General features: G+C 39.7%; 1 protein-coding gene across 1 annotated transcript in view; it reads right to left on the reverse strand.

The window, feature by feature from the left end:
* Window positions 1–12590, reverse strand: part of UBR3 (ubiquitin protein ligase E3 component n-recognin 3) — a 240891-nt gene that overhangs the window by 111759 nt on the left and 116542 nt on the right. Inside the window, exons 11-17 of the mRNA XM_066233324.1 lie at window positions 8514–8600; window positions 5914–5979; window positions 5357–5446; window positions 2454–2582; window positions 1563–1615; window positions 1329–1462; window positions 896–980 (exon numbers count right to left, since the gene is read on the reverse strand). Of these exons, the coding sequence (XP_066089421.1) occupies window positions 896–980; window positions 1329–1462; window positions 1563–1615; window positions 2454–2582; window positions 5357–5446; window positions 5914–5979; window positions 8514–8600 (644 nt within the window). The remainder of the gene's footprint in view (window positions 1–895; window positions 981–1328; window positions 1463–1562; window positions 1616–2453; window positions 2583–5356; window positions 5447–5913; window positions 5980–8513; window positions 8601–12590) is intronic.

Below are 12590 nucleotides of genomic sequence, written 5' to 3' on the forward strand. Positions count from 1 at the left end.
TGCTAAAAATGGCAGAGTAATTCGCTGTACTATATAAAGTTGGCCACAAGAGGGCTATATACCACTTTGCTAACTTTTTATTAATTGTAAATTTTTAAAATATTTTTAATCTAGAAGCCTACTAATAAATTATATGCTGAAGTAGTTCCGAAGTATAAATATATGTCCCCAAAACAAATTAACCAAATTTCTGAAAAGGAAAAAATAAAACATTTATTTAATTGTTAAAAGAAATCAAACTATCTAATTGATGCTGCTTATGAAATTCTTCAAAGTTATCAAACAAGCATCCCAAAAGGAGCTATTTCACAAAATTGTAGCAAATTATTCCAAAAATATTCACAATAAACAAAGTAAATCTAGTCAACTTACAATATGAAATTTTATCACAAAATAACATATTTGTCTAAAATTTTATTAATAACAAAAAAATGTGTCCATTTCAGTCCTATACAAGGAACCATAAGTTTTTAAAGTTTATGGACCATATAGCCCTTGCCCTCAAAAACCTCTTGGTTTTAAAATTAAATTCTAATAAAAAAAAACCTTAGAATATTTAAAACCCTGGTAATAATAATTATAAAGTATACCTCTATATTATAACCATGAGTTACAGCTTTCTATGACTAATGCTGTCCTAGGAGGTCATTCATAACATTGGGTGCCCAGAGCCATCAGTCCTGAGGTCTAACAGAAGCCTAACAAGAGCTCCCTGAAAGGCGACAATCAGAGGCAAAAACATCTGCCACTAGTCCTAAACATACAATTGAACAAACAATTGGGGAGTCTTTTCTCCATACTATTTTTCAACTTCAAAAAAAATTTTAATCAAAAAAGTGATATATCTTTAGTTATAAAAATTACTATCAGAAAATTAAACTTTTGAAAGGATATGAGGTCCAGCAATGAACTATGTGTCCTGTCATTCATACACAGCTGGGCTACCATCTCTGCCCTGAGAATCTCATCATCAGACATTCCTAAAATAATTAAAAACAAAATTAATAAATCTGAATATATATAAATTATGAAGAAACAACTTATCATACATGATGCTGTTTTATCAAAAATTAGAGGAAAGAAAGTAATGCCCCAAATATAACTGCATTCTAACTACCCTGCAGTTTGTAGTTCCCTTAAATTAAGAGTTTTTTAAAGGATAATTCAAATCTAAAAGGAGTACCAACTGTGTAACATCAAATTTGAAGCATGTTGAAATATGTCCACATCCTTTTCTTTTTCCTCCCTTAAGCCAGTTACTAACACTGGGAGGGAGAGGAAAGTAAAGAGAATAATTAATACCCATGTATTATATTGGTGCTTTTTACCTAAATGTAAACGAAGACTCAAAAGAATCACAAGAAATGTAAGAGCTCCTTCTAACATCGATCTCTCATGCTCTGCATCAAGTACTGTGTTTTGATGTTGCGACGCCATTGTCAACAAATCCACTACCTTAAATCTATAACAAATATTTGAGACAGATTTTTTTGAATGTTAAAACAAAGTCAACTTAAATTTCAAATAATTCCTAATACCTGTCTTAATAAAATTATGCTTACCTTTCAAAGACAGATGAAATAAAATAATCTGGGTCAAGTCTAGAAGCACAAACCTTTAAAAGACACAAAAAAACACCCACTTTATTTCTCAATATTCAGTTTTACTTTTTATATAAATCATGCTCTTTTTGTTTTTCAGTATCTTACGATGTTTAGAAGTCTTAGGGAGGCCACACAGGCAGACCCAGGGAGAGACTACACTCTCAGGGCAAGCTGATGGCTAAAGTCAGTAAACAACTTACTCAGCAGCCAGGCTCTTATATGCAAGTCAATCATCCCCTTTATCTAACTCTCACACACCAAGCCAATATTTCCCCTACCCTAAATCAATCCAAGACCAGGTAACACAGAGCTAGGCACAGCCCCTACGCCCCTAAACCCACCAAAATTACTCAAATTAGCCAATCGTAAAGGGTTTCCCCTACCCTGCTTTGTCTTTCCTATGGAAACACACAAAAAAGTTCTATTACAGGGGTCTCCAAACTTTTTACACAGGGGGCCAGTTCACTGTCCGTCAGACCATTGGAGGGCTGCCAAATACAGTGGTCCTCTCACTGACCACCAATGAAAGAGGTGCCCCTTCCAGAAGTGCAGTGGGGGCTGGATAAATGGCCTCAGGGGGCCGCATTGCGGCCCGGGCCGTAGTTTGGGGACACCTGATAGTATTTCCCCTTACTCCTGCTTCTGCCACCTGAACAAATGTAATGTTTCCTCTGTGGTCCTGTGTGATATGGCATGTCCCCATCTCTTGGGAAATGTAAGTAATAAATTCTTCTTTCAATAGTAATGATCTCTCCGTGTTGTCATTTAGTCACCTCTATAAATCAGAATCCTGTGGGCACAAATGATACATTTCTAAAGTATGACATCTGCATTATCAAGATGACTTACCTGTAATAGGTAAATGTCAGGATCAATCATAGAATTACAGAAATGAGACTGAACATAGGTCATGGCTTGTCCCTTGATTTGCAGACCATTTCTTACCCACATATTGCTATGGATTTCAGCAAGACTTGCCTAGTAAAATAAAATTATATTGGACAAAGAAGTCATCTAAATTCAATCTTTACAAAATCATGTTATATTGGACAATCATTTCAAAATATTTTTAAAACTTCATCACAGGATGAACCTGTCATTCTATCCAATGTTAGTTTAAGATATTCAGTTCAGGCCCTGGAAGGTTGGCTCAGTGGTAGAGCACTGGCTGGCATGTGGATGTCCTGGGTTTGATTCCCAGTCAGGGCACACAAGAAAAGCGACCATCTGCTTCTCCACTCCTCCCCCTCCCCTTCTCTCTCTCCCTTTTCTCCTCCTGCAGTCATGGCTCAATTGGTTCAAGTGCACCAGCCCCGGGTGCTAAGGATGGCTCTGTGGGAGCCTCACCTCAGGCACTAAAAATAGCTCAGTTGCAAACATGGCTCCAAACAGAGAACATCGGCACCAGATAAGGGTAGCCAAGTGGATCTCAGTCCAGGCACATGTGGGAGTCTGTCTCCCTATCTCCCTTCTTCTCATTTGGAAAAGAAGAAAAAAAAAGGATATTCAATTCAAACATATACTTTAGAATTTGTATGGCCCTGGCCGGTTGGCTGAGCGGTAGAGTGTCGGCCCGGCATGTGGATGTCCCAGGTTCAACTGTTGGTCAGGGCACACAGGAGTAGTGCTCATCTGCTTCTCCACCCCTTCCCATCTCTCTCTCTCTTTCTCTCTCTCTCTCTCTCTCTCGCCTCCTCCTCCCTTCCTGCAGCCATGGCTAGTTGGAGTGAGTAGGCCTCAGGCACTAAAGATGGCTCCACGGCTTCTGCCTCAGGTGCTAAAAAATGGCTCTGGTTGCAACAGAGCAAGGGTCCCAGATGGGCAGAGCACTGCCCCCTAGTGAGCTTGCCAGGTGGATCCTGGTCAGGGTGCATGAAGGAGTCTGTCTCTGCCTCCCCTCCTCTCACTAAATTAAAAAAGAAAAAATTTATTTTTAATGCTTTATGTAATCCCTTTCTTTGAAATTTTATGGCCCTAGCCAGGGGCTCAGTGGATAGAGTGTTGGCCCAGCATATGGACAGTCCTGGCTCCAATTCCTGGTCAGGGCACATAGGAGAAGCGACCACCTGCTTTTCCCTCCTCCCTCACCACCATCTCTCCCTCTTCCCCTGCAACAGCCAGTGGCTCGATTGGTTTGAGCTGGCTCTGGGTGCTGAGGATAGCCTCAGGCACTAAAAATAGCTTGGCACTTAAGCATTGGTCCCATATGGGGTTGCTGGATAGATTCTAGTTGGGGCACATGTGGGAGTCTGCCTCACTATCTCCCCTCCTCTCATCTAAAAAATAATTTTAAAAAAATTTTTTATTGAAGAATAAAAAAAAAATTTTACATGCGAGCTAGTTTTCCATGATGACTCCTTGGATATATTGTATTTATAGCAATTTTCACTGAAATCTATCATAAGGAATCAATGATACTTACATTTATGTAACTCTTTTAACTCTTTATTCCCCAAAATAAAAACCATATATAATGCTTAAAGAACACAGAAATAAGCATAAAACGAAGCTAAGTGTTCAAAGTCAATAACTATAACCTACGTCTTTAATTTACCCTAACTCAACCTTCAATTAAAACTAGTCCCTTTCCAAATAACTGGCAGGTTAGAGAAGGTCAGATTAGAATACATTTTCTTACTATATACATGGTGGGGCAAAAGTAGTTTTACAGTTGTTCATATGAAAAATACAGTAACAATACAAGAATAAACTCTAAGTTTCACAAACTCACAACTGCAAGCCTAATTTTGCCCCTTCCTGTATTAGTATGTAATTCTTCATACATTTATGTCTCGTATCAATTAAAACTTAGCATAGTCATAATTTCATCTCTTATTTGTTCCTAAACCCCAGAGTTAAAGTTCAGTGATGATTAACAAATCTAAAATTGCCGGAAAAACTAATCATAATGCAAATCCCTCTAATGTATATAAATAAAAAGTTGGTCCACAAAACTATGGTGTTAAAACTGAAAGAAACCACAGACCTTATACGGGCTAATTCTTCCCTCTTTTCACTTTTTTTTTTGGGGGGGGGGGCAGAGACAGATAGATAGACAAAAAAGGAAAGAGACATGAAGCATCAACTTATAGTTGTGGCACCTTAGTTATTCATGGATTGCTTTTCATACGTGCCTTGACTGGGGGGCTCCAGCCAAGCCAGTGACCCCTTGCTCAAGCCAGCAACCTGGGCTCAACCCAGAGACCTCTGAGCTCAAGCCAGGGACCATGAAATCATTTCAATGATCCCATGCTCAAGCCAGATGAGTCTGTGCTCAAACTGGTAACCTTGGAGTTTTAAACCTGGAACCTCAGTGTCCCAGGTCGATGCTCTATCCACTGTACCAACACTGGACAGGCTAATTCTTCTTTCTTTTATTTCCTCTCATTTTATAGATGGGAAAACTAAGAATCAAGTAGGTAAATTAACCCCAACAACATGGATAACAAAACAGTGGTGGCACCAAAACTAGAATCCATTAGGTTTGACTACCAAAACAGTGGTATAAAGTTCCCCTACAAGTAAATATAGTGAAAAGAATTTCTGGGAAAACAAAACCAAATGTAAATTTCATAAACACAATAACACCTAAATATAAGCTGCCAAAAATGCCAAAACTAAGTCTAAAATTTTTATTTCAAACATTTTGACTATAAATACAAAAAATAAGTAAAGGCAAAAAAATAAAATAAAGGAAGAGTCATTTAGCCAAGAATTCAATTCAAAACACTTTTAAAAGCCTGAATACGTACTTGAATTTGGAGTGGGTGAATCATTAGTTTCATTAACATTTCCTGATCCGGTAAAACAGAATCCAAATCTAGTTCTTGACATTTCACAGCCTAAAAATTATGATTAAAAAGTTACTAATTTAATATTTATTTTCTAATGTTAAAAATAATTGTTGGCCCTGGCCAGTTGGCTCAGCAGTAGAGTGTTGGCCTGGCATGTGGAAGTCCTGGGTTCAATTTTCGGTCAGGGCACAGAGAAGAAGCACCCATCTACTTCTCCACCCCTCCCCCTCTCCTTCCTCTCTGTCTCTCTCTTCCCCTCCCGCAGCCAGGGTTCCATTGGAGCAAAGTTGGCCCAGGCGCTGAAGATGGCTCTGTGGCCTCCACCTCAGGCACTAAAATGGCTCTGATTGCAGCAGAGCAACATCCCAGAGAGGCCGAGCATGGCCCCCTGGTGAGCAGGCCGGGTGTATCCTGCTTGGGCACATGCAGGAGTCTGACTGCCTCCCACTTCTAATTTTGGAAAAATACAAAATAAATAAATAAATAAATAAATAATTGTTTAATGCCAGTCTTACCTTACTCAAAAACATAGCATAGTAACGATGTAGTGGCAGATGAAAAGTGACTTGGTTAGGTGCTGGCTGAAATAAACAAACAAAATTCACAAGTCAGAGAATGTTTTATAGAAGTTCAAAGTAGGTTTTAAAGTGCTAAAACCAGTTTCACCTTGATTTATTCCTATGCTGTTTAATCAAAACTTAAACTTTTGAAGATACAGCTTTAAAAACCACTGCATATAAAATTATTCTACTTTAAACACCTAAATGCTAGTTCCTTAAGGCAGAAATCATATACTTCTCAACTCTGAATCCTCTGAAGCACCTAGCATGAAACAAGGTATGGGAGCAATGTCCCTTTATACGCTATTTGGGAATCTCTAAACGCATGGATACCAAACACAGAAGAGTAATAAGAACAATATAGCAGTGCATGCACAGCAATGCCAAGCTTGTGAGTAACAAGAACAATAACTGCAGCTCACAGTCACTGAGTAATTACCATGGGCCAATCCCCAACTTTATTCACAGTACTCCATTTAATCCTAACAAAAACCCGCCTGAACAGGCAGTGGCATAATAGATAGGGTGTCGGACTGGGACCCAGAGGACCCAGGTTCGAAACCCCGAGGTCGCCGGCTTGAACACGGGCTCATCTGGCTTGAGCATGGGCTCACCAGCTTGAGTGCAGGGTTGCTGGCTTGAGTGTGGGATCATAGACATGACCCCATTGTTGCTAGCTTGATTGAGCCCATAGGTCACTGGCTTGAAGCTCAAGGTCGCTGGTTTGAGCCCAAGGTCGCTGGCTTGAGCAAGGGGTGATTTGCTCTGCTGTAGCCCTCTGGTCAAGACACATACATGAGAATGCAATCAATGAACAACTAAGGAGCTGCAATGAAGAATTGATGCTTGTCATCTCTCTCCCTTCCTGTCTGTCTTTCCCTCTCTTACTCTCTCTCTGTCTCTGTCAAAAAAAAATCCTAACAAAAACCCTATGGAATAGAACTATTAATATTCCTATTTTATAAACAGAGAAATTCAAACTTAGAAAACTTAAGTAAACATTCTAAAGTTAACATGTAGCAGGAGCTAGTCTGGACTCCACTGTTATATTCAGAATGGTAAGAGGCTCCAGCTATAGTACTAAATTGAATACAAGCGAAGTGCTTGCCGAGGTTCCTTCATGAGCTAGGTGGGATGCTCCCAGATCAGTGGGAAACACAGAGCCTCCATAAGAAAGCTTACTACAGTATTATGTTAAGGATCTTTGGCATTCTTGTGAATATTGTAAAATTTGTATTTTAAATCTGTGAATCCCGTGGGTCATGCCACCACTATAAGGCAAAAGTACACAACAGTTGCCTTTCCTAAATATGGAAAATTTTAAATGTATTATTTGTTTTTAATGCTTTTATAAATTTTAGTAAAGGTTTTTGTGTTAAAAAATCTTATCTAGAACATTCAGATAATTATGTTAATATAGTAACAGAATAGTTACAAACTGCAATGTCACCATCTCTGAGTTTTTTTAAAAACTAATATGAGAATAACATCCTCATCAATATGTGAATAAACATATAAATTATTCTAATAAATAAAAGTTTGCCTTCCATAAAAATCTCTGACACAGACTACAACAGCGGTTGTCAACCTGTGGGTCGCAACCCTGGCGGGGGTCGAAGGACCAAAACACAGGGGTCGCCTAAAGCCATCATTAAAATACATTAAAATATGTATTTCCAATGGCTTTAGGCGACCCCTGTGTTTTGGTCCTTCGACCCCCGCCAGGGTCACAACCCACAGGTTGAGAACCGCTGGACTACAATATGGATGAACCCTGAGGACATTATGCTAAGTGAAATAAGCCAGTCACAAAAAGACAAATACTATGTGATTCCACTTAGTCAGAATCACAGAGACAGAAAGTATAATGGTGGAGTAGAGATAAGGGGGTGAGGAAGGGGAGTTTAATGGATATATGATACTTTCAGTTTTGCAAAAAAATGAAAAAAGAAAAGCAGCAGAGGTTCCAGCTATCTAGGGCTCAGAAGTCAGAGGGGAGCTGAAGTAATACGAAACACGTTCTTCCTTTCACATATGGCTTACTGTGATGCCACTTTATAAGAGGAATAAATGGGGCTTCTGATAGTCAACTTGGCTAATTAGAAGCAAGCCCCTGTTTAACTCATATAGAGCATGTTCTATGCCAACTTGTCTCAACTCATTAATAACAATCACTTTGTCAAGCCCAATTAATAAAGTTGTGATACCCTTTCCACCAACCACCCCCATCCTATTCACATTTGCACTACCACTTTTACCTCTTCAAATAAAACTAAAATTACTCCTGACAAATACTGAAACATATACATTTAAGCACAGAAAAAAAATAAAAGTATGCCCTACTCTAGGAAATAAGCAAACATGATTAATGCACTGTGGAACTTCCTATATGTCAAAGAACTGGTCTCCCACATCTCCTCTTCTAAAGTTTAATGATAATATTCACTCTGACTTCTTTCCCTAGCCCTATGAAAAGGTATTCACTATTTTCAATGTTAAATGAAATCTACAGTTCTTTTTGTAAATGCTTTTACACATATCAAAAATATACATACCTCATCTACAAAGTTAATAGCATCAAACCAGTCTTGAAGAGCTTCAAGGCAGTATCTAACAACATTTCGAGTATATTCTTGAGTTTCCTAAAATAGTAAGTTACATAAATTTTCAGTATATATATATATATGTGTGTGTGTGTGTGTGTGTGTATTTACAACTTCAAATTATATGCAATACATAAAAAAGTTGTATGCATTGTATATATAACGGTAAAATATTTTTTCAAAATAACTGTATTTGCTGGCCCTGGCTGATTGGCTCAGTGGTAGAGCGTTGGCCTGGCGCGCAGGAGTCCCAGGTTCAATTCCCGGCCAGGGCACACAGGAGAGGCGCCCATCTGCTTCTCCACCCCTCCCTCTCTCCCTCCTCTCTGTCTCTCTCTTCCCCTCCCGCAGCCAAGGCTCCATTGGAGAAAAGTTGGCCCAGGCGCTGAGGATGGCTCTATGGCCTCTGCCTTAGGCGCTAGAATGGCTCTGGTTGTGGCAGAGCAATGCCCCAGATGGGCAGAGCATCGCCCCCTGGTGAGCATGCCGGGTGAATCCCGGTCGGGCACATGCAGGAGTCTGTCTGACTGCCTCCCCGTTTCCAACTTCAGAAAAATACCCCCCCCAAAAAAAAACTGCATTTGCCATTTCAAGAAATCGTCCTTTCACAAACTAATTGTAGCAATCATTAACAAGTATGAAAATTAAATAATCAGCTACCTGTTATATATTTTTAAAATGAATCAAAGAAGAAATAGATTTGTGTGATATAATGCAGGTTCCTTTCAAGACATCTCAAAAATATAAGTTCCCTACTGTTATTGTTTAATAGGTACAGAGTTTCTTTTGGGATAATAAAATGTTCTGGAAATGGACAGTGATCATGCTTGCACAATGTTGTGAATGTCATTAACCTAGTCACTTAAAAAAGGTTAAAGAATTTTTTGTTACATATATATGGCTATAATATAAAAAAATAGGCCCTGGCCAGTTGGCTCAGTGGTAGAGCATCAACCCAGCATGTGGATGTCCCAGGTTTGATTCCCAGTCAGGGCACACAGGAGACGTGATCATCTACTTCTCCATCCCTCCCCCTTCTTTCTCTTTCTTCCTCTCCCACTGCCATGGCTTGATTGGTTCAATTGCACTGGCCCCAAGTGTTGAGGATGGCTCAATGGAGCCTCTGCCTCAGGCACTAAAAATAGCTTGGTTGTGAGCATGGCCCCAGATGGGCAGAGCATTGGCCCCAGACGGGGGCTGCCAAGTGGATCTTGGTCGGGGTGCATTTGGGAGTCTATCTCCCCTTCTCTCACTTGGAAAAGAAGAAAATAATAATACATAATAATAATAATAAAAGAGTAGAACATATGACTACTGTAAGTACCTCTGAATATCTCTGCTTGCAATAGAAATGTAGAAACTGAAATTCTCAGGACTACCAAGTAATTCTCACAAAAGAATTAAAAGTATAAATATGGCCCTAGCTGGTTTGCTCAGTGGTAGAGTATTGGCCCAGCATGTGGATGCTCCAGGTTTGATTCCGGGTCAGGGCACACAGAGCAACCATCTGCTTCTCCACCCCTCCACCTCCCCTTCTCTCTCGCTTTCTCTTCACCTCCTGCAGGCAAGGCTCAATTGGCACAAGCTGGCCCTGGGCGCTAAGGATGGCTCAATGGCCTCTGCCTCAGGCGCAAAGAAGAGCTCAGTTGCTGAGCAACAGAGCAACACTCCAGATGGGCAGAGCATCACCACTTAGTGGGCTTGCTGGGTGGATCCTAGTCAGGGCACATGCAAGAGTCTCTGCCTCCCCTCCTCTCACTGAATTAAAAAAAAGAAAAAAGCATATATATTCACACAAAAACTTGTATACAAATGTTCCCGGAAGCCTTATTCATAGTAGCCAAAAAAATGTAATCAACCCATAAATAGAAATTAAAATTGATATAGCTATATGATGGAATACCACTCATCCATAAAAAAAAATGAAGTACTGATTAATACATGCTGCAACACAGTTGACCATGAAAACATTATGCTAAGTGAAAAAAGCCAGACACAAAAAGCCAAATATTGTAGAATTCCATTTATATGAAATGTCCAAATTAGGTAAATTCATACAGACAGAAGAGAGATCAGTGGTTTCCAGGGGGTGAAAAGAGGTGAAAATTGAGAGATATGAGGTTTCTTGGGTAGGGGCGGGGGTGGGGGGGAGCAGGTAATGAAAATGTTCTGGAATTAGTGGTTATGGTCATACAATTTTGTGAATATACTATAAACTACTTAAATTGTATACTTTAAAAAGCTTAAAATGATGAATTTATGTTATGTGAATTTTAAATATATATGTAAATATGTTTTACATACGTAAATTACTCTGGGCCTTTAAAGAAAGCTAAGTTCCACATTCATTGTTGACTTCTCCTTCACCCTGCTCAGTCTCCAGGGCCCATTAATTCTTCCCTGATATTACTATGTAAGTTCACTCCTACCTCCACCTATTTCTGATACTGTCCATACCAAATATCACATATTTAGTTTTCTTTCCAATAGTCACCCTAGTTTTATCTATCCCATATAAGATTTATCTTTATGAAATAATTTTACACAATCTATTCCTTACGTCTACAGAAAAAGAAAATGTAATAGTACTCACAAGTTACCATAAATAATCTGTCATAACCAAACTAAACTGGCAGATAAATAATGAATAAAGAAACTTTCTAAAACCAAATGTTCTCCCATTTTATCAAGGTCTTGGGCAAAGGAATAACATTATACCTTCTTGACACCAGTATAAACTGACTCAATCCTTCTGGAGAACAATTTAAAAAGTGGGTATCAAGACTCTTTCAAAAGGTGGCAATTAATTCCATTCCTAAATACAGCATATTTAAAAATCTGTTTAGATCATCTCTCTCCCATCTCCCCACCACTAACACACCCACCCAAAAAAATTCAGTATGCATGCTAACTACTTGCTAGTATTATTCTCTTCAGCAAATAACTAAAATTTTATGAGTCTCCATTTCTCCATATGTAAATATGGGAATTAATACTACCTACCTCCTAATGCTGTTATGAAGAAGCCAATGAAATAATGTTTGTAAAATGCTCTGTGCCATATTCTAGTACTACATATGACAAGTAAAGTATTCCAAAGAGACATGGCCAAACTCAAATTCTGTCAAGTCTGCAGTAACCCAAAGTTCACACTAGATGAAGATATTATAGCTTCTTTATTCTGTTCAAAAGCAAAAATTAATAATGTTCGGGCAATGAGCCATCCTTTAGCCATTCTATTATTAATCAGTCTAGTATTACTTATTTAACTGGCTCTTACCATTTTCAAGAACTGAACAGAGGGGAAGACAAGATGGCGCCGGAGTAGGCGGACGTACCAACATCCACCTCCCAGAACCAAAGTGGATTACAAACTAATTTTAAGAACTATCATCTGGAAAAACCAACTTTGGACTAAACTAAGAGGACTCTTCAACCAAGGAACACTGAAGAAGCCACACCGAAACTGGTAGGAAAAGCGGAAACGCAGAGAGGGCTGCCCAACTCCCCAGAGCAAACGGCAGCCGGGAGAGACTCGCATGGCGGGAAATGAGTTTAGCAGAGAAAGGAAGGTCCTGAGCCCCAGGAACAAAGCCCCAGCCTGCAGCCCCAGAGCCTAGAAGAGGCATAAGGACAGTATTTAGCTGGAAACAAGTCAGGATACTGTTTGTGAGAAAGAGTCTGATTTCTCAGACCCAGGATTCTTCTTAAAGGGACCACGCAGACCACCTCTCTCACAACCACTCACCCGGGGCTCTGGGGGTCAGGGAGAGAGGAGAGTACCAGAGTAGCAGGAAGAGAGTGTAATTTAGGAGGCACAGGGAGAAACATTTGGGGAGATAGCCACCCTAACCCCTGGGACGAGTCACGCCCCAAATCTGAAGTGAATATTTCCCCTGGAAACAGCAATACCAGCAAAGGGAAGCAGGAGAGCAGCCAAACAAGCTCCCCCGCGGCACTCAGAGCAGAGTTGCTTAGAAGGAAGGAGCTTTTGGGACTACAGTAGTGAGTGTTAGGGTCTGAGCTGCA

The sequence above is a fragment of the Saccopteryx bilineata genome, chromosome 5 (genome assembly GCF_036850765.1).
Source record: "Saccopteryx bilineata isolate mSacBil1 chromosome 5, mSacBil1_pri_phased_curated, whole genome shotgun sequence".
NCBI classification, from domain to species: domain Eukaryota; kingdom Metazoa; phylum Chordata; class Mammalia; order Chiroptera; family Emballonuridae; genus Saccopteryx; species Saccopteryx bilineata.